The sequence below is a fragment of the Panicum virgatum genome, chromosome 5N, assembly GCF_016808335.1.
Source record: "Panicum virgatum strain AP13 chromosome 5N, P.virgatum_v5, whole genome shotgun sequence".
In the NCBI taxonomy this organism is placed as follows: domain Eukaryota; kingdom Viridiplantae; phylum Streptophyta; class Magnoliopsida; order Poales; family Poaceae; genus Panicum; species Panicum virgatum.
The window spans coordinates 50,040,066-50,067,527 of record NC_053149.1 but is presented as its reverse complement, the minus strand read 5'-3'; the positions used below and the strand labels follow the sequence as shown (position 1 = coordinate 50,067,527).

The window sequence follows — 27,462 nt, the reverse complement described above, 5'->3', positions numbered from 1 at the left end:
CTCCGGCTGCCCTGCATCCTTGCCAACAGCTACTTCCTTGCTCTGCAATTCGCTCACTCCTTTTGCTTAAAATAAAAAAGAATTCTAAGAGATGCTGGTTCATCTGCTAGCCTTTCTTTGTAGCCGTAGGATTTGCTTGCACATCGATCCTCCCGTCTCGTTTACCAAGCCCATTCATGCAGCCCATGTGGACAAGGGATTCGGGTACAGCAAACTAGTACTGCCCAAGTGACGATGATATGGCTAATGCAAAGAAATACCGTGATTAAATCGACTGTCCATACTTTTGCTAAGCGTATTCACTCGGTAAAACATGAGACGCGCACCCAGTACGAATGAAAATAATGAAGTTCTAGCATCCTGTATGAAAGAACAGGCGTGATGACGTCACAAGGGAACTTTATATGGATGTCGCTTGAATAGCAACTCTATTTTCTTTGGACAGACATCCCATTTTAGAAACCAAACGTACCATTATACAGACTCTAAAATCACCAATATATACCACTTTCACCCTAGTTTTCAGAAAGTTCTCATGTTAATACATGCATTGTCTGAAGCTCCCAGCAGATTCTGTATATGATGATTTGGCAGTGCTGCTGTCAAGCGTTATGTTCCAATCGTCCATTCCAAGATAATCATGGGTATGTATGTGTTCCCAAGTTACATACTTACAGATGCCAGCTCAATGGCTGATGGAACAACCGGATTCAGGATAACTAGTGCTAGTTTTTCAGTTATGCTCACAAAGACAAGCAAAGATGCCAAAAGGCTTGGTGACGTATCACTCTATCGCAGATCAGTAACAGCTTGTTTATCTACTTAGGAATCACTCGTGAGCTATGTGGTATATACTTCCGCCACAAGGGTGCGTAAGGAAGAACAAGCTGCTATAGCTTTGCTTTCATTGATCATGCACCAGAACGCAGGTCGACAATCTCGAACCGCAAATTGGGATTGAAGTGCACCTTCGAACAAGTTTCATAGATTGGACTGCCGTCGGTTGTCTCTCGGTGAGTGTGGAATCCACTTTCATCGCACCCCCTAAGCACCTCCATCCCTCCAGGATCAGTTAGCCTAAATATTCCGTAACTCCTGAATGATTTGAGAAACAGGGTGACAATTTCAGATTTTATTGTTATTTATACTAGCCAGAAGGTAGCACCAAAAGAAATTAAGAACAAAAGAAGTGCAGCTGTACGTCACACACTTTATGAACAAGTGTCTTAGTTATGAGCAGGAAGCACTTGCCTGGTAGGATCGGTGGGTGCAACCACAATTGCAACAGCTTCTGGTAACATAACCTGCAGGAATCCACCATTTTTCATCAATCAAAGTTAATGGCATGCCAAAGCAGGTAAAATAATTTTTTTTCTCTAAAAACAAGCAGGTGAAAAACTTAACCATTCGGAGCTACAATACAAGTAATTATAAATGCTATTAGAACCATAAAAAAAAAATGCAAACTGGTTAAATAATGCTTTTTGCTGACTATAGGAGTATGGTTGATCTTTCACAGTGTTAGTCAATACACTATTGTTAAGTACATGGTTTTTATCCTACGAAGATGAAATATGCAAATAGTTGAAGCACCATTGCTACTTGGGCGACATGATAATGATCACAACCAGAGACCACAAAAACTCAATGGCCTGCCTTTTCAGTATTGGGCAACTTGTGATTTAATCAGGACAAAAAGGGAAGGTAGGTTATCCAATACCAGCTTGTAAGTCTCATGGATGCTCAACAAGGGTTAGGGCATAGTGTCCAGATATCAGGGTGGAAATTAAGTAATTTTTTTTGTAGATAATCACTGATACCATATTCTATAGCCATCTTGAATTGTGTGGCCATGTCTTATGGTTCTGCATGGTTGATAGTTCAGAATTGGTTGTTCATCTAGCAGCTCATGTTACCTAAAGAGATAACTGGTCAAATAAGGAACCATGTGATACCATATAGTATCTAATCAAGTGCAAAAATGTAAGCTTCAGCAACTGCAGTTTACAGTCTACAAAACACAGACATTCATACTGAAATTGTCACATAAAAAAGTTCAGCTTACATTCTACAAAACACAAAACTCTCCACGGCAATATGATGTCGATAATTTGTGATGTTTCATGCAGATCATTCGAGCAGAAGTTGTCACTTAAAAAGTGAATACTTCTAAAAATCCTACTCTCGTTTCTAATATAGAAAAAGAACACAATTTCCTTTCTTTAGATCAACACACCACAGGCACAACTTATCTGAACAAAATTACCTGGTAAGAGTATTGAGTATGCAAATCAATCGATGACAGGAAGCATGTTTGCGAAGGATGAGTCTGGAAAAGGGGAAAAAGTGCCAATTCTCAGGAACTGTTAAAGAAAAGTGACCATTCCATACAATCCTCAAAAGCACTAGAAAGGGATCTACAGCTAGAATGTTCGAAAAGGGGGGGAAAAGTCAAGTCCACATCCTGTAGAAATAATTAGCAAAGCAAGTCAAATTGAATTTGAATTAGACATGGGGTTGCTCTTTCTTCATCCTTTCGTATAATTTATATTTTACTACATATGTTGCATGGATTCACTACACATTCATCTTGCGGCATATTTTGAAGCACTTCTGTTCCATGCGAGATATGCCACTATCATACTACTAAGAGGCAGGATGCGTTTACCAAAACAAAAAGAGGGGGGGACGCGCGGCGCACAATGCCAGGGTCAAGCATATTGCTTTTCTCAGACAGGAAATCTACTCCATTATGTACCTATCCTTCCTATGGCCAATGCAAGAACGACATGTTATAAGTAGTGTTTTCTTAGATGAATTTTCTATGTTAGATGCAATATAATTGCCAAAACTGGTTATGTGTAGTGTTTCCTGAGATGAATGTTCTATGTTAGTAGTGCAATATGATTGCCAAAACATATTTCAATGTAGCAACCAAACTGACTGTTCTAATCATTTATCTTGAGAATAATTGTTACTTTAGATGAAATAAATATATTTCCTATAACCTTGCCAAAGGAAGAATGACAATGGCTAACAGATAAACAGTTTTTCCTCTGAAAATTAGCAGAAGAGTAGGAATTACACTGATTACAAGAAATAATTGCAACAAGCCAAAATGGAAGGAAGAAGCAACTGCAAAAAGAGAGAAAACAAGGATAAACGAATACAAGATGATAGTTTCAGATCAGATGATAATTGATGAGTAATTATACATGCTGCAACCAGGTAGCAGTCTACTGCAGCCATCAGCTTACTTATCTTTTCAGATTAGGTGAGACAGGTAACATGCATGTACATAAAGTATGGCAATGCTAGAATATATACATGAATCCATCCTGCAGGGTAAAGTGACTGCTCTGATAATACGGCATGTATCTCCTCCTCATTAACAGCCTGACACTGTATTTGGAAAAGGAGGAAGGTTTCAGAGTGGGACAGGCAGATATTTGTCAGAACAATTGATATATTAAGTATATGATTGAAACAATTCAACTACTGACATACTGAGTGAGCAGTTCCTTCTTGCTTTGGTATAATCAACATTGTCACAAAGTAAGTTCCATCCCTCTACATATAAACAGGAAAAAAAAGATGAAGATCCAAACTGAAAATTCAGTATGTTTGTCACATTGGCAAGTGGCCACCACACTTACAAATGAAGCACCGAGAATTCCACAAGTCTCTAGATTACTGCTTGTGTTCTCCTTTGCAAGCTCCATGAATTCTTCTGTCAACCTCACTGACTGAATAGCATTCATAATGATGTTATTTCAGATCTTAAGATATTACCAGCCTCCTAGAAACAACAACATACTTTTTTTTACAGAAATGGATGGGAAATGAAAGGGAACGTACTATTTGCATGTCATGCAAATTGCTTGATGTTGAAGACTGTCCCACTGAAGCCCTGGCTTGCTCATCCACATATTCAGAATCGGGGCTAAAAGAAACACTGCCAAAGCTCGAAAGATCTTCTATCCAAGATACGATTGGCGATGGGAAGTGATGCTTCACAGCGCAGGGGCCAACATCACGGCCTGTAGCTTGGCAGTGGACAACTTGTTGAGCATCTAGATACATCGATTTACTTGGCGTTGATTGAGTCCCACATCTCCAAGCATTGATGTCATATCTGCCAGTTTTGCATCAAACATGTCATGATGCAATACCAAAAACAAAATCGTCAACTGCTGCAGAAGACACAAAGCACCACATACCTTCTGCTACTCATGGCTGGAGCAGACCACTAAAATTTCGGCCTGCAAAAAAACTCGAACAATAAGAAACACTAAAGACAAAAGGACTGGAGACTTTGAAAGAAATGACAGCAGCTCGAGGAGCTGCCTAACAACCCCAGGGCAGTATTACTATCGAGCATCATGTAGGCGAACTAACAGAAACATTGAGAGAATGACAAGCAATCCCGGACGGCAGGTTCAGGATTCAGGGTACGGCCTCCACCCATCGTACTAGTAATTGGCATAGCAATCGGAGACCACGCGTTGATTCGAACAGCAGAAACACAACCACTGCTGATTAGAGGTAGCAGTCCAACAATAAGTGGAATTAAGAACGACCTTTTTCATCACCACCCAATCCAGCAGCAGGTATGCAAAACACTACCAATCCTTAGCTCCCCACAAAGCAGTACCAATCCTAAAACAGTAAAACCCAATCAGCTACCGCGGAGTACCTCCTCGGACAGGAGACATGCTCACTCACCTTGAGAAAATCTGAAGCGGAGCCGAGCCGCGATCGGCGCGAAGGAAAGGATTGGCGCGCGCGCGAGAGAGAGGGAGGGCGAGCGAGGCAGTTCGGCTTCAGCGAGGTGAAAGGGGGAGTCGGGGAGAAAGGAGAGGGGGGAAAGGCGAGCAGCGAGGAGTACCGCGCGCTGCCGTTAATCTGACGCGAACAGGAATCCACGCCACGGGTCGGGAACCGGATGGGCGCACGCGCGGCACCACGTCGCTGTCGCTGTCGTGCATGCCGCCTGCATCTTGACGCGGCTCCCGCGACGAGACGCCGACACCGCAGCACCCCCTGCTGCCGACGTCGCTCGCCTCGCCGGCTTTGCCGACCCGGCGCTTCCTTCGTATCTACTCCCGTCCGCCCCCAGCCCGCAGCGCCCGCCGGATGCCTGCAGGGCCTCCCGCATTACCTGCCAGCACTCACTAATGACTCTGCTGGAGCCCGCCAATGCACGTCGGCAACCTGCGACCTCCAGCCGGGCTTTGCGGCCAAAATGACGCAGGCTTGCAGACGCCTGCAGACACCTGCGGCCGAATAGCTGATGTCTGCTGCATATCTATCAGCCGCCAGCTGCATGCAACGGCTACTCTGATGCATCTCTCCTTTGCTGATTATGTCAGACTTCTTAATTTGCAAGTCAAATTGCATGCCAGAACAAAACAAGTTAAAGCAGAATGAAATAAAAGGGTCCTGAGCCGCTGGCATAAAAGATTGATCTCCCATGCTTTGTCAGTAAAGATGAACATGACTGAAGAAACGTTCAGTGTTCAGAAACAAGTTAAACAACAGTGGGTGCTAATCCCACAGTACCACGCTAAGATAATAAGAACAGGACACACTCACACAAGACAGATCCTGCAGCTAATTTTGAACCACCATTATTGGTAACTTTAAGTCTAAGCTCTGAACTATTCATGGAGCTACGATGATATAGTCAGATCAGTGATGATCAAACCACGGCAAGAAGCTATCAAACTAGCTTACGACAAGCTCTACAAGGAACAAATGGGCGACAAGAACTTTGAAGCAGTCCGAGATCTGCTGCCTGCACTTCGGAATATGGAAGAAATTTGTTTATTCATAAACAAAAGCAGCATGGACTCCCTCCTGCAAGTATAATAACATTTCTCATGAGGTTCAAACATTCAAATATGGACTATAATAACTGCTTGCTATTTAATTTAATGTACCATCACATATATGAAGAAGGTGATGTTCACAATTTGATAAGAGAACAGGACAGGATGAAAAGAGCATGAAATTATTAACACTTCTTTCCTTACAGGTCAGGATAGCAATAGTATAACAGATATACCAGATATCTGATTAAGAAAAAAGAACATGTACCAGATATTCAAAGCTTGACGCCACAATCTATGACTGAAAAAAATGAAACCCTTCCAAGGAATAGCTGGAAACATGAAGAATAGGACAACAGAGATGTTGTAACTTTCCTATGGGTTTGGTCGGGAGATCAACAGAGACATTAGCCTATATTATCCAAAATACTGCTGCAAACTATGCTAAATGTTTCTGAAAGTGAAGGAAAGGCTACGACAAAGACAGCAAGGGAAACATGCATATCTGATATCTAGTGCATGGTATACACAGCCTAAACCCGAACCAAACAAAGGAACCTGAACCCGAACCCCAACATCTTCTAGCCTGAACCTGAACAAAGAAATGAACGGAACTATGCAGAGATGTGTTGCACAAAAGGGATTCAGGGTAATTGAATCTGATGCACATGGAACACATTTCCCCCTGTACGTCACTGCCTTCTCCTCAACACTAAAGCCCCAAAGATGCCCGTGCAGGTCTAGCACACCCTTCGAAACTTCATTCTTTTTCTTGACGAGAACATCTTTGAAACTAAAACTCAACAAAGGAACGAACTATCCACCGAATCAAAGCCGCTTGATGAGCAGATCTAGGATGCACTCACCTGGTACGGATGCAGTGGCAGATTGCAAGCCGCAGCACGCGCTCCGCCTCCGTCCTCCGGCGGTGCCGCAGTGGTCGCCCAGCGTTCCGCCTCCCGTGCTCCGCAGCTCTTGCCTCCGTGCGGCCGTGCCCTCCGCAGACGTGGAGACGCCGCCGGCCGCACCCAGTCCTCGGCGATGTGCGCGCTCGCCGGCCACCTGCCGCCCGCCCCCTAACCCTAGGCGAGTAGTGAGGGAGCGAGCGGTGGATTGGGTGCTGGACGGACGGACAGTGGGTGAGTCTGCTGATGCTTTGGGCCTGCCGGTGTCTGCGGGCTTCCGCTTTAGCCCAGCAGGCTTCGCAGGCCGATCCCACTTGAGCCCGCCTCCAAAATGCGGTCACCTGCAGAGGTCTGCTCACACGTTTTCGCAGGGCGGGCCTAGCGGGCTGGCAGGTCCACCTGCGCCTGCCTGCATCCTGAGAGCCGCGCGTGGAGCTGCCGAGCTGGCGCTCCGATGCCGGCCCAGGCGCGGTGCGGTGTGCAGCGGTTAATCTGGGGGGGAATCGAGGCCAGGGGGCCGTCACGTTCGGCTCGCTGCCCCGGGCCCGGCCCCCGGCGCGCCGTCCGCCGTGCCGTGGGCGGCTCCCGGATCTACATACTAGGACGGCGCACTGTTGGCTGCCGCGCCGCGCTCGTTGGCAACTTGCTTGGGGTGCCGATCGGGGATAACGCATTCGCACAAGGGAGAGCCGTGGATGCAATCGTACCATAAACCCGTACGTCTCGTTATTTTTTTTTGACATTGTACGTTTAGTTACTCGCGTGTATGAAATAGCACGTTGATTCCGGCAACGGCAGCAAAGAGTGGCGAACAGGCAGGCCATGACGGTAGGTGAAGGTACGGGAACAGGTGAAAGCACACACACCGTCATCAACTTGGCTCATCTCACAAGAAAGCAAATGCTAACGTTATCCGGGATAATCTATGCTGTCAGCCGGTATTCATAATCATTTTATTGTTTTGCAGCGGATGTCGCTCTCTAATAAGCTCAAACCGTATCCACACCTGTTGAACTTGATGTCACGAAAATAAGCCGCGTCAAGAGTTGAATTTTCGTGGGACAGGACAAAAATCCTATGCGTCCCCCCAAAAGTTGCACCTAGAGTCAATTAATGGGATCAGCAGAACTCAATTTCTTAGTGCAAAGTATTAAAAATGATGTTGCAATTGAGCCATCATGAGGCTTCTTTCAACAAGATCGGCATTTCTGAGTGCAGCGAATATAAAAAAAAATGTTGGAATTGAGTCATCATGAGGCTTCTTTCAACAAGATCGGCAGGCTAGTGCAGATATCCGACTTACAGCGCATCCAGATAGGCAACAGACGATGCAATTAGCCAGAAAATTCATTCTAAACCGGCCAATCTATTAGTTGAGTCACATTCTACAACACTGAAAAAACACCAGTCACTTTTGCCAATTCGCCATATCTAATTTATGTGCAAAGACAATGATCCATCAAGTGTGCCCTGCTGAGATTATAGTGGCCACCAACCTTTTCCTGTTGCAGAATTGGCTGTGGCATCTAACCAAGCAATTCTCCAAAATACATCGATAGCGTCAGAGTACATTGCCTGCACATAAGTCAATAAATATCAGACAATTCTGACTAAAGTTTAGCTATGGTAACAATAATAATAACAATAAAAGGAATCAAATAGGCAAGTAAAACATTGAAAATTTCTTCTATATACAGAAGTCAAGAAGTATGTTACAAATTGTGATATTGGATGATGTTTAGTCCAGAAACATGCCATCATTACCACTGATCCCACAAAAACCTATCTTGATAAAATAAAACTGAAAGCGATGAAGTTGCCCTATTGTCCAACATATAGGGTCAGTAGTGGATGCAACATATACCAATATAAGGGAAATCAAACAACATAGAAGTATGATTTCATCTGGTGGAGATAGCAAGCACACAGTGCTCAAGATGAAAAATAGAACTACTTTTCTTTTGCAAAATATAATATCTTTTTTCAAAGAGAGAAACGGGAACATGCATTTATATAAATAAAACAAAAGGAGAGGGTATTACTACACGTGATACAATAATAATCTTTGACGTGGACAACCATCTTGATCTCAAACTTCTCTACAAGGTGAATTCATAATAGACCTGTTTTACTTTGGATTAAAGCTTGCTGACTTACCATCATGACAATCTCTCCAGGAGATTTTCTACCATAGCTCTTTGTTTTATGCCACTCAAAGATTCTGACCTCATAATCGCATTTGATACAAGAATGACAGTACTTGGTGCAGGAGCATTAACCTACACAATATAAACCAAGGTATCAAACACAAGAAACAGTACATACAATTTAACGAAAATGACATGATAAAAAACATAAGAAATAGCAGTAGCAAGCATACCCAGACTCGACCATTGAGTCCAACAGCAATCTCAAATGATAGTTTTTTCCCAAGGGCCTCCAGAACTGGACATGTTGGCGAACTTAACAACCTATAAGCAACCAATATCAAAATATAACAAAAAACTGCTACTGATTTAGTGGAAGAGGATGATATGTATTATCCTCACATTCGTGACATGCCAGTTGATGTGTCAAACATATAGCCACCTTTCAACTGACCAAATTCAGCAGCTTTCCCAGTAGCTTCAAGATAGGAACAATATTAGTACGATAAAACTGTAAAAAGAATGATCAGCTAATGTCAAAGACAAGCGTTCAGACTGAGAGTGCCATTCACAAGTTGAAAGGCTCTCAAAACCAAGGTGGCCACATTGCTAACAACAACAACATAGCCTTTTTTCGCAAGCAAGTTGGGGTAAACTAGAGATGAAACCCAAAAGAAATAAAGGTCATGGTTCAGGCACATTGATAGTTAGTCTTCAAGCGCTCTTATCCAAAACTATCTCTTTAGAGATATTCCAATCCTTAAGATCTCTCTTAACCGACTGATCCCAAGTCAGTTTAGGTCTACCTCTACCCCTCTTTACATTATCGACCCGCTCAAGAACCCCACTACGCACCGGCGCCTCAGGAGGCCTTCGTTGGACATGTCCAATCCATCTCAGCCGATGTTGGGTAAGTTTCTCCTCAATTGGTGCCACCCCGACCCTATCCCGAATAGCTTCGTTTCGGACTCTATCCCTCCTTGTGTGCCCGCAAAACCACCGCAACATCCGCATCTCTGCTACACTCAGTTGCTGAACATGTCGCCTTTTTGTAGGCCAACATTCAGCACCGTATAACATCGCCGGGCGAATTGCTGTCCTATAGAACTTTCCTTTTAGCTTTTGTGGCACCCTTTTGTCACAAAGGATGCTAGAAGCTTGACGCCATTTCAACCAGCCAGCTAAAATTCTATGCTTAACATCTTCATCAATGTCGCCATCCTTTTCTAGCACCGATCCTAAATACCGAAAAATATCCTTCTGTGCCACCACTTGCCCATCTAGACTAACGTCTCCCCCCTCATGCCTAGTCGCGCTGAAATCACACATCATGTACTCGGTCTTGGTCCTACTAAGTCTAAACCCTTTCGACTCTAACGTGCGTCTCTATAACTCTAACTTCCTATTAACCCTTGCCCTACTCTCGTCAACTAGCACCATATCATCAGCAAAGAGCATACACTAAGGGATCTCACCTTGTATATCCCTTGTGACCTCATCCAGCACTAAAGCAAATAAATAAGGGCTCAAAGCTGACCCCTGGTGTAGGCCTATGTTAATAGGAAAGTCAGTGGTGTCGCCATCACATGTCCGGACAAACGTCGTCGCATCCTTGTACATATCCTTGATGAGGGTAATGTACTTAGTTGGGACTTTGTGCTTCTCTAAGGCCCACCACATGACATTTCTCAGTACTTTGTCATACGCCTTCTCGAGGTCAATAAAGACCATGTGCAAGTCTTTTTTCTGCTCCCTATATCTCTCCATCAATTGTCGTATTAAGAAAATTGCCTCCATGGTTGACCTTCTAGGCATGAACCCAAACTGGTTTTGGGTCACACTTGTCACTCTTCTTAGGCGATGCTCGATAACCCTCTCCCAGAGCTTCATCGTATGGCTCATCAGCTTAATCCCACGGTAGTTAGTACAACTTTAAACATCGCCCTTGTTTTTGAAGATATGTACTAATATATTTCTCCTCCATTCTTCCGGCATCTTGTTTGACCGAAAAATGAGGTTAAAAAGCTTAGTCAACCATAATATTGCTCTGTCACCTAGGCATCTCCACACCTCAATGGGGATACCATCAGGGCCCATCGCTTTGCCTCCCTTCATCCTCTTCAAAGCCTCCCCGATCTCTACCTCCTGAATTCTCCTCACAAAGCGTCTGTTGGTATCGTCAAAAGAGTCATCTAACTCAAGGGTAGGACCCTTACTGTCCCCATTAAACAACTTGTCGAAGTACTATCTCCATCTATCCCTGATCTCCTCATCCTTCACTAGCAGTCGATCTGTCCCATTCTTGATGTATTTGATTTGGTTGATGTCCCTTGTCTTCCGCTCGCAGAACCTAGCCATCCTATAAATGTCCTTCTCCACTTCTTTGCAACCCCCTTCGCTAATTTATAGCCCTCGATGTTGGCTGCACTCTTGTCAAGGTGGAGGCACTTGAAACACTCCTTCTCCTTAATAGCCCCTTGCACCTCGTCGTCCACCACCAGGTGTCTTTCCCCTCCTATTTGCCTCCACTACTCACGCCAAACACATCTGAGGCCACCTTCCGAACACACGTTGCCATCTTTAGCCATATGTCATCTGCATCTTCTCCTTCTTCCCAAAGCCCCTCACCTAGCATCCTCTCCTTAAACGCTTGTGCCGCTTCCCCTCTAAGCTTCCACCACTTTGTTCTCGCAATCTTGGCACGTTTGTCCCGGTGGACACGTACCCGAAGACGAAAGTCCGCCACCACAAGCTTGTGTTGAGGGACAACACACTCCCCAGGTATCACCTTATAATCTAAGCAATCACGTCTATCCTCCCTCCTGGCAAGAATAAAGTCGATCTGGCTCGAGTGTTATCCACTACGAAACGTCACGAGATGGGATTCTCTCTTTTTGAAAACGGTATTCGCTATCAACAAGTCGTAGGCCAACGCGAAGTTCAACACATCCTCCCCCTCTTGACTCCTGCTACCATACTCAAAACCCCCGTGCACTCGCTCGAACCCTACATTAGTCGCACTCACATGGCCATTGAGATCTCCTATGAAGAGTTTCTCGCTGGAAGACACGGTACTAACCATGCTATCTAGATCTTCTCAGAACTGCATATTGGTGCTTTCACTAAGGCCTACCTGAGAGGCATAGGCACTTATCACATTCAAAGCCGAATCTCCAACTACCATCCGGATTAGGATAATCCGGTCGCCTTGCCTCCTAACCTCTACGACTCCATCCTTAAGGCTCCTATCAATCAAGATACGTACACCATTCCTACCCGGTGTTGCCCCCGTGTAACAAAGCTTGAAGCCAGTATCTTCAACCTCCTTCGCCTTCTGGCCCTTCCATTTAGTCTCCTGAACGCATAGAATATTTACACGTCTTCTAATTGCTGCATCAACTAGCTCTCGCAACTTACCCGTTAGGGACCCTACGTTCCAGCTACCTATAGAATTCTAGTTGGCTCGGCTAACTTCCTTACCCTTCGCACCCGTCGAGGGAAGTGCGAAGACCCTTGCTCATTTTTCACTACACCCGAGCGTGGATGTAGCACGCCACTCAGGTTGCGACGACCCGACCCTTGCTCACTTATCATCGTACCCAGGTCACGATACGACGCGCCATTGGGGGGATGGCGACCCGGCCCTTGCCCATTTATCACCACACCCGGGTTCCGATGTAGCGCGTCGCTAAGAGGGTTACGCCCCCAACGAGTTTCTTATGGGTTTCAAATCTATTAGAGTGGCTATTTTTTATGCTGATTGGCCAAAACCTAACGCAACCCTCCCCCTTTACCCGGGCTTGGGACCGGCTATGCTGAGACGACTCAGGAGAGAGAGAATCTTCCAGTCAACATAGGCGGAGTTGGTGGCCACATTGCTAAGTTGGAGAAAATTTGTACCATGTACTTCTGATGGACAACTGAACATAATAAACACTGAATTATAAGGCTCTAAAAAAACACTGAATTATAAGCTGAAAATTTACCATCCATGCATGAGAGCTCTGGATTCATGATGCTATTTGCCTTCACCACTCGAGCATATATTAATGTACCAATCTGCAAGAGAATTACCGTGGTCAGATGAAGATAAAATCAGCAAACTGAACACTAGGCTCAAAACACTGTGGAAATAACGTAGGGACCACCCATAGATGAAATCATGCTGGATATAGGACACCGTTTGTAACTGATTTACACTATCCATTCCTTTTTATTTGAGTTATAGGATTACGAGAAGAATAATATTTAATTTACTTTCTTAAAATGTTCCAATCGAAGCGAAAAAAGGGTACAATCCAAAGACTATCTACTTGTTCATTAATGACTAACATTAAATGTAAGTAGCTTAGGAGAAACGATTTAATTTATGAAGTGGAAAGAGACAGCTTTAATTGGGGCATGTCGCCATTTTGTATGTTTTCTTAGTTCTATTGCAGAGAGTTAAAACATCAAACATAAACGGACAAGAGTATTTGAGGGGGAAAAACAGGAATCCACATGTTACTGAGTACATGTTTATTTTTTTCAGAACTCAGCTTACTGTTTTTTTAAAAAAAAATAATGTGGCCTACTGTATACACCTTTAAGGTTTTTCTTATAGTGACTGAAAAAAGTACGAAACTCAATAACGCTGGAAAGTGCAGATTCCCCAATGCCATACCTCAAACTTTGGTATGTTTCTCCTGGTACCACCTTCAAATGAAAGCACTGGTAGAAAGGCCACATTAGGACCCTTTATGTCCACCAAAAAGTTCTGTACAACCAAAGCTATGTGAGGTAAGAACACATATGGAAGGTAGGCCAAAATAGATTCATTTGATATAAAAAAGAGGTTCCCACCAAGCTTCTAGCGAAAGCTCATTTTAGTTTCTGTTTACGTATTATAATGTGTAGAGGTAATCATCTGACTATCTTGATGGAAATAGGGCTAGATATTTCTGAGTGATGTCATATATAAAAACTCCATCCTTGTAACATCTGTCCATATAAAGAGGTAATCAAGATAGCAGTTTCACAATGTTTCTCCATTGAGCTCTTTCCCCTGCTTTACAGCGATAGTAAAAGTGATTATGTAATTGTGTATGTCATTTAATAAGGATTGTCCATGGTCCAACACTAGCAGCTATCTTGATTTGGTCTAGTGCTTCTTTGGTCAGTACCATGGTAGCCTTGGACAAATATCTAGAAACAGAGGGAGTACTGATTTACATACTTCTGAATGTAGATACATACTTACATCTGGTTTCGTGTCGACCACGACACCAAGAACTGTATCTTCTACAGAAGGTACATACTGCACAAAAAGAAAATAAGAAGACACATGAATGGGCGATTGCTAAACAAAACAAAAGGAGGACACTAACTGCAGTCTCCCACTTTACCGTCAAGAAGATATAAGAGTACAACAAGATTAGAGCTTTTAAGGATTAATTGTACTTTGATAGATGAAGAGAAGTAATTAAAACTTAAAACTTTCTTTTAAAAAAGGCCAGAGCAACATATATTCAATAGTTCAAAGTACATATGAGGACGGTCAATGCATATCTGTGCACAAGTGCTTGAATTTTCGTAGCACCAAATCAAAGTAAGACAAGAACTTTAGGCTAACGCATTAGTTTAGTAATTACTCAGGAAGGGGCATTGATATTCTGAATATCTAATCAATCAGCACCCTCCAACGATGGTAATAAAATATAGTCTTTTCATAGGTTTCAGTCCGACCATGAGGTGTAACAAAAACTTGGCCACTTGGTTATAAAGAGCAATTCAGTACTTCAATCTGAAGGGGGCATGCGAAGGTATGTTTCATTCAGAATGTAAATATAGTCTATAAACAGCACTACAGTACTCTAATTTGAAGGGGGGCTTGCCAAACTATGATTCATTCATACTATCATAACGGTAGTAAACCATGTTCCATAAATCCATATTTTTTTAAACAAACAAACATAATCTTAACACGGTGCTCTCAAGAGGAACCAGAATTTTGAAGAATTTGAGCATCTATAAGTGCAAACCAGGGGACTCACCCTCTTCTGGGAGCTCTCAACCCAATACTTGTTGGGCTTCGACAGCCGCAGCACCCCAGCAATGGTGGCCTGGATGGTGTCACATTCCTGCAAGCCCCAGGTACCACCGATAAGCCTCATGACGCAGAAAAACCCCCATTAAACCCTAACTTCTAAACTCAAAGGATAGCGGTTCCCACTTTCCATCGTGAAAGGGTTTACCTGACGCAGGCCCGTGCCGAGCTTTATGGTCTGGTTGGTCATCTCGGAGAGGTCCAGGACGACGTCGCCGGGTACCTGGGCAGCAACGGCGGGTGAGGGAGCAGGCCGACACCCGCAGAGATAGCGGAAGTGAGAGATCAAGGCGCGGAAAGGGGCTGCGAGGCTTACCACATAGCTGTCGACGAGGGGGGAGGGCGGCGGCCTCCTCGACTCCATTGCTCGAACTCGAAAGCGGTCGGGGGCGCCGGCGAGGAGGAGCGGTACGCGGCGGCGGTCCTGGCTTCTGTGCGTCAGTGCGTGTGGTTAGTATACGGAGGAGATGGGCCTGGGCCTCAAACTGTTGTGCGTCAGGAGATGGGACTGAGCTACGAAGATGGGGCCGTCATGGATTGAAAAATTTCGGCATCAAATGGTCGGCATCTTCTAATATCGAAAGCTGGGTCGATTCCCACGTCGCCCGTTAGCCCACGATTCCGGCACAATGCGGCTGTAATCAACCAACCAGCCAAACAAGCTACGTCACTATATCCATATGAAATCAAAGAGCCAATTGAAATAACAGAGAGCCGGCGTGGACTAGGCTGGCATGAAGGCATCTCACCTGCGGTTGACGCCGTTGGCGGCGGCGATGATCTCGGCCGCCTGGTACGCGCGCTGCGTGATGGACGGCCATATCCAGCAGTCGTCCTCGCACGCGCCAAGGCGCTGGAGCTCGAGCGCGGCGCGGGCCGTCTGGCGGAGCCCCACGGGGGAGAGGCCGTTGTCGACGGAGGTCTTGGCGACCGGGTTGGTGCGGAGGAGGCCCTGCCCCTCGTAGACGGACTCCCCCGCGCGCACCAGGAAGTAGCGATTCGCCAGCCGCTGCGGGGGCATGCGGAACAGCCCGCGGGCCGCGCCGGCGCGGGCGCCGCGGCGGGAGGGTCGAGCGGGAGGCACAGCGCTGCGGGGAGGATGAGGAGGTCGCGTCGGCGGAGGGCGGGGAAGGCGACGCGCGGTGGCGGTGGCGCGGAGGGGGGGAGCGGCGAGGACTGAGAGGAAGCGGGGGAGCGCGCGGTGGTCTGCATTCCTGTCCGGCCGTCCGTACCTGTACGCTCGTCGTCGGAGTAGCCGGGAGCAGAATGCGAGTGGAGCAAAATATCCAGCTAGTTGGGCCGGCCTAATGATCAGTGAGGGCCCAAAAATCTCCGATGAATCACCGGCCCATCTGGTAAAGATTTAATAACCGCCTAACCCTTTTTGCCTTTTCTTTCCTCCTTTCTCAACACAAGAAATGTTCTAAAAACTCAAGAATAAGAAATGGTATTTCAAAAAAAGGGCTAGAAGGGAATGTCATGGTCTGAGAGGAGACAGGACATGCCAGACACGGGGGGATCTATTCTGCGGGCAGGTAGCGGGTCCACGTCGCCCGTTAACCCACGAGCCATCGGATTCGCCTAGCTCGTGATGTCGACCGTTCGATCGTGTCAGTGCGAACCTCTCTGTCCGTTCGAACACTCGCGAACCCGCTCGTCCCCTCCCCTCGGCGCCCACGAGCAGCACTCACCTCCACCACCAGCGACGCCACGATTGTCATGGCCGGAGGTGCTCATGCCTCTCCCACCTTCGCGCCATGCTCTCCTCCCACTCACACCCCCCATTGTCTGACCCTCCTCCTCGCGCTCCCACTCTCTCCGGCCACGTCCCTACTCCTCCTCGATTGGTACGCGTCCTCCTGCCCTGCGCTCTTGTTGTCCTCCCTCCCGCTTCGCCCCACCCTCGCCACCGCCGATACGGACCGCGCGCAAGGCCTCCTCGACTCCCTCCCGCCCTGCTCCGTGAGTCCTTCCTGGTGCCGTTCCTCCGCTCCCTGTCCCCCTGGGGCGCCCTCCACCTGCTCGACTAAATGGTCTTCACACCTCGCAGGATATGGAGCTCACCCTGGACATCCAGCCCGGGTGGACGGGCAGCTTAACCGGCGACATGGCGGAGCTCAGTGCCAGCTCGAAAAAATTGTCCTTGACGTTCCCTCTTCCGCTTCATTCCCAATTCCCATCCAGTAAAAATCACCATAGCCCCTTGCACTCATCCTTTCAATCTGGATTGGATTGAGGGATCCATGGCGGCCGGCAATCATCGGAGAGACGCGGCCACACGACAGCAACGGTGGCCCTATTGCCCTTCTACTCTCTGACCGTGGGCAAGCACCTGGTGCTCACGCGTGCATCTGTGCCTGCAAGCTCGGAGATGCTTGAGTGCAGGTGCACAGGTTGAATCGATGTCAATACAGGAGATGCACAAGATGTGCTCGATGAATTGATTATGAGAGATGACGCCTAGGTTCTCCTCCCCATGTCCCTTACAGTGTAAGTGTATTAATCGAATTATTTGTAATTTACTGTATGCAGTGACAAATATAGCAGCAAGTGCCGATGAGACTGATTATGTGCTACATGAAAATCCAGGTCGAGTGCCACCAGGTTCAAGCAAAGCTACAGGGCGTTCAGCTGTCTTCTTCCTCAAGATAATGGCAAAGAAGTTCTGATGATCCCCTTCCAATTCATTTGTTCAAGGTTGATTTCTGCTTCTGCATCTCGTCCATTTCACTTGTCTCTGCTAACAAGTTCAACTCGTGTGCCCAAATAGGAGACTTAGAGAGAAGCGATTGGTTTGGCTCTCACCTCATTTGGTGCTCTCTCCTTGAAATGTGTTTGCTTTTAAGTTGGTGGAAGCAAAAGAAAATTAGATAACAAAGAAAAACTCTGTATGGCATATGAAATCGATTTGAGTAATTATCTGTCCTGCTTAGCGTCGTGAACTCGTGATAGTAAGAAATGCACTGATTACAATGGATTCTGTTTCCAAGATGAATCAGAGGGTAGCTAAAACTATAAGCATACTGAAGTTAGTCCAAGGATGCAAGTACATAGTTGTTCCATGGATAAATATGATCTATGTTTGGTATTTTCCATACATAAATAGATTGTTCTTTACCTCATCACTAACTTAGATCACTAGAGCTCCAGCACAATGTATTAAAAGCTTTTACTAATAGTTTAATACTCAGTTTGCTTCAAAAACAGCAATCCAAGACGCAAAGAAGAACATAACAAAAGGTGCTAGGAATCACCACCAAGTTTACTGACGTCTGCATTGTGTGACAATATCTATTGCAACTTAATTGGCAAACAATTCAAGTCTGCTCCGTGTGCACAAAGCCATATACGTAGATGTATTTTCAGTCTAAAATGGAAGTAATTATAGATTCAAATCCAAAGAGATTGTTCAGTTAAAATTTCCCGATCTTCAGATTTGAAGTTGCGCACAAACACCGGTCTTCCCGCAGCAGTGGTGGCCGAGTTCCGCGCTGAGCTCCAGCGCGCCCTCCCCACGGCGATGACCGATTGCGCGTCGTCCGCGGCAGCATCCAAGCTCCACACGCCCTTTCTGTCACGACCACGGTGGCGGTGCCAAGGCTGGTGGTTCCGGCAGCTACCGCCGCCGATACAGGGGCGACAATTTTGAGACAACTATAGATGCAGAGTAGTAAAAGGTTTAATTTGATTGGGTTCAGTTTTTGGCTATAAATCCTAATTTATTGCTGCATTTTCCTTTAGTTGATTCAGTATTATGATTCATGCCATTCTTTTTTTTCATTCCAGCGTTTGTCCATGTGCAGACTTGGATTAGGCTTCCAACTGGTGCACAGATGCAGTATACATCACGTTGCTTCTTCTATCAACAACAAAGACTGACTATTTTGTAATTGCAGCTCTGCATCCTACGGTGCTTGCTGATGCTTAGGTCCTCTGCAAACATATAATGGAAAGATCATCACCAGATACGGTCAATGCAATATGCACAGGTGGTTATCAACGGTTCCTCCTCCTGGTAATTTGTTGAAGCTAACCGGCAGAATGATTTTGTTGGTTATTGAGACAAATGTGACTGGATTAAGTTTGTAGCTGTAAATGTAGAGCGCATATGGCTACCTGCATGGGCCAAGATCACACTCCAAGATATGGTCGCATACTCGCATGAAAGTACTGGCAACATATCTGTTTGGTAGAATGGCACTATATAAGCATTTCCTACCATATCTGTATGGTCCTAAAATCTCATAACAATACGCATCATTACGCATTTACGCTCTTGATTGCTTTGCTAAACTTCAATGTCTCCAACTCTTGGGTATTCAGACACCTGTAGGTAAAATAGATGAAGAAGATCTGACATACCAAAAACAAATGGACCAGAAAATGGCCCAGCGCGGCAACGCCGCACATTCTTTCTAGTTCGATTCAGTTTCTTAGTTTTTTAAGAAAACCGGTTCCTAAAAATAAGAATTGATCAGATTAAAAAAAATTTAGGAACAAATAATTTCGGTTCGAATCGAACTAACCGAAATTTGTTAGCATAAGCTAAAATAACAAGAAAAACATACATGTTCTATAGCAAATTTGAATAATATTTCCACTATTTTAGGAAACAATAATTGAGAAAGAAACAATAATGATATAGTAAAAGAAATACATAGCAATTGATATATGAAATATCATATACAAACTAAATATATTTTTACAAAATGCAAGATTTTATGTAATTGGGTTGTTTCAGTTAATTCAAGAGTATGAACCGAATTTTTTCAGTTATTTCGGTTCCATGGTTTCTAAAACTAAACAAGGAACATATTTTTTTGTTTCGTTTATTTCGGGTTTTTGGTTCTCGGTTAACTATGCCCACCTGAGATCACATCCAGCTTCGCCAAATGGCTTTGCATCTGACTAACTGCTGATACACCCCTGTCCTTTATACGCCCACGCCCATCTGAGTTGACAAGTCAGTAGGGCACTACAAAATGAAGCAAACACTCGAATGCCTTCACCAGCATATATACAGGATCACAACATTAGTATGGCAATTATTACCCAGCAATTGAAGTGGTCTCAGGTGCATATCTTTTCAGATTCATGAGAAGACCAGCATGAATCCTTGGTACATCCACTTAATTTTTATAAAAGCCAATCTTGAGTTCCATCTACTACTGCAGCAGTGCACCCAAGTTGTAGAGATTAAGGATGTCACAACCCAAGTTCAGCGGCCCGAGATACATCCATGACATACTATTCACATCAAGTAATGCTCATGAATAGGTCTACGATACCAAGCTGAAGACACAGTAAGCAGAGATGATTGAGCTAAGACCAAGGGCAATGAAAGCAAGGAATGCCATGGAGGCTGAAGCGTTGATCAGTTTCGTGAATTGGTCCCCTCCAAACCGAGACATCCAAACATCATTACGAGAAAGTGCTGCTGAAGATGCTGACAGTAGGAGGTAAGCTAACATCTGCAATAAGGATCATAATGCCAATTAGCCAGAACTCAACTAGTAACAATTGTTAAGGCAAAATTGCAAGTCCAAACTTGAGCGGAACTTAAAAGGTGGGCTTAAGAGCATTTTCAGAAACCAGGTCTGGCTAATTTCAAAGGAAGAACAGAATAATATAAACAAACCAATCTACTTGCAAGTCACAAGGAGCATTTAAGCAACATGATTTTGAAGGAGAATTATGCAATTGCTAAGCACGAAAAATTAATACTACCAGTCACAAATGCGTCCTCAGTTATTTCTGAAAAGTGACAACCGATTGAAGTTGAAGGACTTGGAATTTGGAAAGCTATTATCATAAAAGGGAACAACAATCCTTTTGCAATGAATGTGCAATTCATCTGCTTTAGGTAGTTAAATATGGATATGGAGTTTAATATTCGTTGACCAACTCTGTCAACTTGTCACTACTTACACCTGAGGATACACACTGTTCTGTATCCGAACATTGTTTATACTGACTGATCTATATAGTCTTATATAAAAATAAATGCAGGATGAACAATCACGAGCATAGCAGAAACTGATATTGCCACCTAACGTTCATCAACAACTTAAGATTTCTGTAAGCTCCAAAAAGAAAAACAATGCAATGGTTCATCCACTACACACAACTTTGGAAAAATTTGCAATAATTCAACTACCATAAACTCTAATCTAGTTTGCTGACATCAAACACTATATAACTAAGGCTCAAGTTTGTAAAATTGTGCTACCATAAACTCATTGTTACCAATGGCTAAGACATTCAGAAATGCAGAGTTACAGTTCATTGATGCTTGCCTGATCCATGGCGAGATTGAAGTAGCTGCGCCACGGGGCTTGAATGATGTGCCTCCTAGTGACAATGTAATGCACCTCGGCTACCAATTGGAACCCCGAGTAGGTAAAAGCCACGACGCTCGCAGCAAGTACATACCTACATTGCCAAAAATTCACAGATTTACAGCTCGCATCAGCACTAAATAAGAAACAGTAGTTTTAACTAATAGTAAGGAAGGTTTGAGCTGAGCTCAGATCAACCTGTACTCGTTGTAGCGGCGGAAGGAGTCGCCGGACCAGCCCGTCGTGGTATCGGCGGCCATGACAGAGAGGGCAACCAGGCAGAACACGGCGGCTGAAACCCTAAACCCCAGCTCGGCCCTCCTCAGCTCCGCGCGCCGCACCTTCTCCGGGACGCCGCCGCCTATGAGCCACCTCTTGGACCCCACGCCGCCTCCACCTCCACCAGCGCCAGTGCCGGCTGCCACCGCAGCGAGTGACCCGGTGTCGCTCGGAGGGGCAACCTTGTCCGCCGCGGGCTTCGCCTCCGCCGCCGCGAGGTCTTCGCCGGAGAGGAGCTTCGCGATGGTGACGGCCGATTCCTTCAGCGGCGAACCGGCCGGTGACGCCTCGGCCGAGGAAACCTTCGGCGGCGTCGGCGGCGTCGAGTCTTGTGTTGGCGCGAGGGCCAGCGTCATGCTCCCCGACTCGCTGGCCGATTCCGCCGCCTCCTGCTCCGACTTGGCGTCCGAGGGCGCCGGCGCTGGAGGAGGTGGCGATGCTGGAGTCGGGGAGGGGTGGGGCGGAGAGCGCGGCGGCGATGTTTGGCCCTCACGCGGGAGGGGAGGAGAAGCATCGGCGCTGGGCGGAAGCGAAGACGGCGGCGGCGGCGTCAGCGGGGATTGCGGAGGTGAGGATGGAGAAGAATCGCTGGGAGGAGGCGGAGTGGGGGTAGGAGCAGCCGAGAGAGGAGGAGGAGGAGGAGGTGGTGGTGGAGCTGATGCTGGGTTCTCCGGCGAGAGGGATCCATCACGGGAGAGATGCTGTGAAGGGGGAGAAGAAGGCGCGACGGGATCGGCCGCCGGCGGGGGCGGCGGCGGCCGGATTGGTGAGGCCATCGAGTGGGGGCAGTGCTGGTGGCTGTGGCGTCGGGTAGTGGTGGCTTTGTGCGGCCGAGCTCTAGTGAAGAATGACGCTGAAAGTGTTCGACGAGGCCGGTTGAATGGTTGATGGTGAGGTGTGTGGCAAGCGAGATCCGTCAGTGCCTTTCCGTTGAACTGTCAAGATAACAAATTCAATGGCAACAACGTCGAACTACTAATCAGCTGCACGGCTTGATGCCCTGATTTAATGATAATTCAGCTAAATATTCAGCTCTTTCCTCATTGAATCATGGCAAGTGATTAACCAATCAAAAGCTAACTTTGGTGATACCAAATGTTCGACTTTTGAAATATAGACACCAAATGTCCAACACGAGTTAGGGATATTTGTATCCAAAATGGTAATGCCCTAAAGTGTAAAGTTTAACAATATTCTATCCAAACGGAAATGCTAATAAGATAGACTAAATTTTAGCCAAAGTTTTTTTAAAAATAGCAAAAATAGAAGTGCTAATAAGTACTACAATTTAGCACTCAATTTTAATCCATCCAAACAAATTCTTAACCTGGTGCCTAATAATTAGTACAACCGAAAGTCGCAACCAGCGTTGGAGGCAGCGACTAAGTTCGTCACTGAACTGCCGAGGGCTTGGTGCGGCAACAATAGGTTGTGGCCTTGTGGGATTGAATCGTCATCTCTAATTCGCTACATGTTAGCATTAGGACCACACATGATAATTTGGGAATTTTTGAGCTTAAAGGCTTGGTTTTCTTGGCAAATCTCCGAATCATGCATGTCCTCACATGATCGAATGCTTCACCCCACTTGTAAACCAAAGCTGCACATTTTGTGGTGAAAATTGTCAATAAATCTTCTGATGATATTTCAATTTTCAATAAATGACACTTAACTTTGGTTTCACTTCATACAGCTACTGTTATTGCAAGAAGTACCATGCAATGTGCCGGTAAGAACTTTAGTCCATTCCTTTCAAAAAAAAAATTAGTCCCTGTGCACAAAACAAAAGTACTACACAGATACAAGCTGCCTTGCCTACTCAGAAATGACACACAGAACATACTTTGAGCTATAGAAATTCCTTTTTTAAAACTGAGCTATACAACTTTGGTCCCACTGTACAAAAGTATATGCGAATTCAAGCTGACTTGCTTACTCAGATGCAACACACAAAACGTACTTTGAGCTATATGCTATAATCTATGAGAGATTTCTCATGGGTATATATTCATACATGTACAGAAATATGAACTGCAGTGACAGGAAGTGACCTATTTACAACTTGGCGGATTCGTACACTTAAAAACAGTAGAAGCAGGTTGCTTGTATTCAGGAATGCTACTGGGATCAACTGGCCTGACCTCACCGGGCTTAAAAAATAAGCTGCTATGCCTGCAGAAGTGGCACCAAACTGTTAAGTCCCCCTCTACAAATACCAAAAATGCCTGAAGACCATTTATGTGCGTAACAACTAGAAAACAAAATGAAAACTGTCTGACCCAAGTCTTCCTGAGAGTAAGAAAGGTTTCCTAAATGATCCCACAAAGGAGCGCACTGTATTTACCAATTACCAGTGACAAATCTTGCAAAGTAAAGATGAATTCAGAATACAAAAGAAAGTTTACTAGTTGTAACCTTCGTAGGTCTAGCCCAATCAATCCAGCTTGAAGAATCGACAGGTTGTCAGAATCTGGTGAAACGAAGACAACAGTTTCCCCTGAATACTGGGTCTCTAGTATTGACATGAGCTGTGTCACCCGGACAAATACATCTGCTACGCTCTCATTAGGAGTACCATCGCTGATAGGAGGCGGCTTCATGTCTGGTGAAATGTTATCCGACGCATACACCTGCAGCCATCATGCCAAAAAAAAAAGCATAGTTCAATAAAAAAAATAGGAGAAAATTTATTGCAAAAGCTATTTACACACCAAATTTGTTAGATCGGTTCAATGAAAACAATAGAAAAGTATGAAAACTTATTTTAGGATACTCATATAGTCATCTCAATAAAACTAGAACTATAAAAGTATGAATCCATTATCCTAGGATACTTATTTCATTCCCTGATACTTATAGTCATCTTCAAACGATGAACAGTATTTCATTCCATGTTCCTTAAGCCAGACAGTTTTATCAATTTAACGAAATCACATATCACTATTAAATTACCAGCAGCTTGAAAGGAAAAAATGGCATTGACATTGATCTGGCAATAGTTTGGTTCATGAAGAAGTAGCCGAACATCTGCACCTAACAATAAACCAATATGCCAGCCGTTTCATAATAAGAAACGTTGCTCCTTTCAAACTAGCTCTCTTGTAGTTCTTTACTAAATCCATAGTGGTGATATGCAACTGTGTGTGGACTGTGGTGAAGATTGTTCGTGGATCATGATAACGTTCAGAGATAAGTACCTCAGGCAGTGCATCCAGGCTCTTCCCCTCGAACGCACCCAATCCGCGGGCATCCAAGAAGCTATACTCCGGCACAATGCGGCTGCAATCAACCAACCAGCCAAACAAGCTACGTCACTATATCCATATGAAATCATAGAGCCAATTGAAATAACAGAGAGCCGGCGTGGACTAGGCATGAAGGCATCTCACCTGCGGTTGACGCCGTTGGCGGCGGCGATGATCTCGGCCGCCTGGTACGCGCGCTGCGTGATAGACGGCCATATCCAGCAGTCGTCCTCGCACGCGCCGAGGCGCTGGAGCTCGAGCGCGGCGCGGGCCGTCTGGCGGAGCCCCACGGGGGAGAGGCCGTTGTCGACGGAGGTCTTGGCGACCGGGTTGGTGCGGAGGAGGCCCTGCTCCTCGTAGACGGACTCCCCCGCGCGCACCAGGAAGTAGCGATTCGCCAGCCGCTGCGGGGGCATGCGGAACAGCCCGCGGGCCGCGGCCGGCGCGGGCGCCGCGGCGGGAGGGGCGAGCGGGGGGCACAGCGCTGCGGGGAGGATGAGGAGGTCGCGTCGGCGGAGGGCGGGGAAGGCGACGCGCAGTGGCGGTGGCGCGGAGGGGGGGGGGGGGGGAGCGGCGAGGACTGAGAGGAAGCGGGGGAGCGCGCGGTGGTCTGCATTCCCGTCCGGACGTCCGTACCTGTACGCTCGTCGTCGGTCCGTCGGAGTGGCCGGGAGCAGAATGCGAGTGGAGCAAAATATCCAGCTAGTTGGGCCGGCCTAATGATCAGTGAGGGCCCAAAAATCTCCGATGAATCACCGGCCCATCTGGTAAAGATTTAATAACCGCCTAACCCTTTTTGCCTTTTCTTTCCTCCTTTCTCAACACAAGAAATGTTCTAAAAACTCAAGAATAAGAAATGGTATTTCAAAAAAAGGGCTAGAAGGGAATGTCATGGTCCGAGAGGAGACAGGACATGCCAGACGCGGGGGTCTATTCCGTGGGCAGGTAGCGGGTCCACGTCGCCTGTTAGCCCACGAGCCGTCGGATTCGCCCAGCTCGTGATGTCGACCGTTCGATCGTGTCAGTGCGAGCCTCTCTGTCCGTTAAGCGGCGGATCTGAACACTCGCGAACCCGCTCGTCCCCTCCTCTCGGCGCCCACAAGCAGCACTCACCTCCACCACCGGCGCCGCCGCGATGTCATGGCCGGAGGTGCTCATGCCTCTCCCGCCTTCGCGCCATGCTCTCCTCCCACACACCCCCATTGTCTGACCCTCCTCCTCGCTCTCCCAATCTCTCCGGCCACGTCCCTACTCCTCCTCGATTGGTACGCATCCTCCTGCCCTGCGCTCTTGTTGTCCTCCCTCCCGCTTCGCCCCACCATCGCCACCGCCGATACGGACCGCGCGCGAGGCCTCCTCGACTCCCTCCCGCCCTGCTCCGTGAGTCCTTCCTGGTGCCGTTCCTCCGCTCCCTGTCCCCCTGGGGCGTCCTCTAGGTCCGATGAGCCCCCCAGCAACCCGGATCCATAAGCTCCGCCGCTTCCCGCCACCACCTCGGCCACCGGCGGCCGCTCCGCTCACCTACCACCCATTCCCGCCCCCTCCCCCTCCCCCCTTGCTCGCTGGGGCAGCGCCCCCTCCCCTGTCGCGAGGTAGAAGATGAACAGGGGAGGGGGAGCGCTTCTGCGATGCGGCGTCCGAAAATCGCACGCGCGATGAATAGATTTAGCCCCAGATGCCGCACTGGTCAGATCTGGCAGGTGGCGATGACTGAGCTCCTCTCGTAGTTGTACGCCGGGCAACGGGCATGGACGAAAATATGGGTCAAAGTTAGTACCTGATAACTCTGATTCGCTTTTTATAAAAAAAGAACTTTTTTTTTTAGGAGCTATAAAAAAGAACTTTGATTCGCTTGCCTTCTCCTGGTGCTGGGTCCTGCCAGTGAGCGACTGAACAGATGTGCGCGCGGAGCAAAGCAGCTGTACGCCTGTACTGCTGCATTGAACGCAAAAAGCAAAAGTTTCTCAAAGCATGCTCTCTTTCAGCAAAGCACTCCAGCTTTCCCCAAAACGCCCTAGCAACACTTGCAGTTTTACGTTTTCAAAAAAAGACCGATGTGTTTACTAATTTCAAAGAAACACATGAATAAATAGCAAAATGGAGAAAATGTTAATATATTGCGGCATAAAACGTGTATACTGATCTTTCAAGTGGCACTTAACCATACTAGTTGACAAGAGAGCTGAGAAAATCGACTCCTTCAACACACGTGGTGCATTGCGAACATTATCTTCACTAAATTGTTGCTTGCTAATCGGAGAGGCAGTGGCTTCTGCTCAAAAGAGACAATATGTGAAACTGAAATAGAGCAGACGCAAATGTGCTTCCATTTCCTCCTCTTTATAGGCTTGTTTGGATCCAGATGACTAACGTTTAGTCACGTCACATTACACATAATTTTTGGCCTCAATTAGGAGCATTAAATACAAGCTAATTATAAAATTAATTGTATAAATGGAGCTAATTCGTAAGATGAATCTATTAAGCCTAATTAATTTATCATTAGCTAATATTTGCTACAGCACAACATGGTCAAATCATGAACTATTTAGGCTTAACAGATTCATCTCTTGAATTAGCCTCCATTTGTGTAATTAGTTTCATAATTAATCTATATTTAGTACTCCGAAAA

At 46.1% G+C, this 27,462-nt stretch overlaps 3 protein-coding genes, 1 long non-coding RNA gene and 2 pseudogenes across 9 annotated transcripts; 1 reads left to right on the top strand and 5 right to left on the bottom strand.

Moving 5' to 3' along the window:
- Positions 1–477: 477 nt before the first annotated feature.
- On the bottom strand, positions 478–6,996 carry LOC120673269 (AMSH-like ubiquitin thioesterase 2). 5 transcript variants are annotated; one of them, XM_039954030.1, is made up of 10 exons: positions 4,726–5,010; positions 4,581–4,659; positions 4,221–4,262; positions 3,859–4,135; positions 3,657–3,746; positions 3,508–3,570; positions 3,328–3,402; positions 2,267–2,329; positions 1,252–1,304; positions 478–1,095 (listed from the first exon to the last, which is right to left on the bottom strand). In XM_039954030.1, exons 3-10 carry the CDS (start codon positions 4,232–4,234, stop codon positions 912–914), a joined length of 819 nt encoding a protein of 272 aa, XP_039809964.1. In that variant the 5' UTR covers positions 4,235–4,262; positions 4,581–4,659; positions 4,726–5,010; the 3' UTR covers positions 478–911. The 5 variants fall into 5 exon arrangements, with proteins under 5 accessions (XP_039809964.1, XP_039809965.1, XP_039809966.1 ...); XM_039954031.1 differs by adding an exon at positions 6,698–6,996 and having other exon boundaries at positions 4,221–5,859; XM_039954032.1 differs by lacking the exons at positions 4,581–4,659; positions 4,726–5,010 and adding an exon at positions 6,698–6,942.
- Positions 6,997–7,941: 945 nt separating this feature from the next.
- On the bottom strand, positions 7,942–15,457 carry LOC120672648 (putative exosome complex component rrp40). The gene is made up of 10 exons (XM_039953171.1): positions 15,285–15,457; positions 15,117–15,191; positions 14,916–15,002; positions 14,123–14,179; positions 13,547–13,639; positions 12,870–12,942; positions 9,286–9,361; positions 9,117–9,207; positions 8,894–9,015; positions 7,942–8,311 (listed from the first exon to the last, which is right to left on the bottom strand). Exons 1-9 carry the CDS (start codon positions 15,330–15,332, stop codon positions 8,896–8,898), a joined length of 720 nt encoding a protein of 239 aa, XP_039809105.1. The 5' UTR covers positions 15,333–15,457; the 3' UTR covers positions 7,942–8,311; positions 8,894–8,895.
- Positions 15,458–15,464: 7 nt separating this feature from the next.
- Positions 15,465–16,555, bottom strand: LOC120672650 (annotated as a pseudogene).
- A 234-nt stretch (positions 16,556–16,789) lies between these two features.
- Positions 16,790–19,244, top strand: LOC120672651. Of its 2 annotated transcripts, none has more exons than XR_005674232.1 (3): positions 16,790–16,930; positions 17,019–17,458; positions 17,558–19,244. It is a non-coding gene; the product is annotated as an uncharacterized LOC120672651 (long non-coding RNA). The 2 variants fall into 2 exon arrangements; XR_005674233.1 differs by lacking the exon at positions 16,790–16,930 and having other exon boundaries at positions 17,317–17,458; positions 17,558–17,665; positions 18,403–19,244.
- Positions 19,245–19,986: 742 nt separating this feature from the next.
- Positions 19,987–23,221, bottom strand: LOC120672646 (CASP-like protein 4A3). Its single transcript, XM_039953170.1, has 3 exons — positions 21,505–23,221; positions 21,265–21,400; positions 19,987–20,439 (listed from the first exon to the last, which is right to left on the bottom strand). The coding sequence occupies exons 1-3, from the start codon at positions 22,359–22,361 to the stop codon at positions 20,248–20,250; spliced, it is 1,185 nt and encodes a 394-aa protein (XP_039809104.1). The 5' UTR covers positions 22,362–23,221; the 3' UTR covers positions 19,987–20,247.
- Positions 23,222–23,425: 204 nt separating this feature from the next.
- On the bottom strand, positions 23,426–25,477 carry LOC120672647 (annotated as a pseudogene).
- Positions 25,478–27,462: the final 1,985 nt, after the last annotated feature.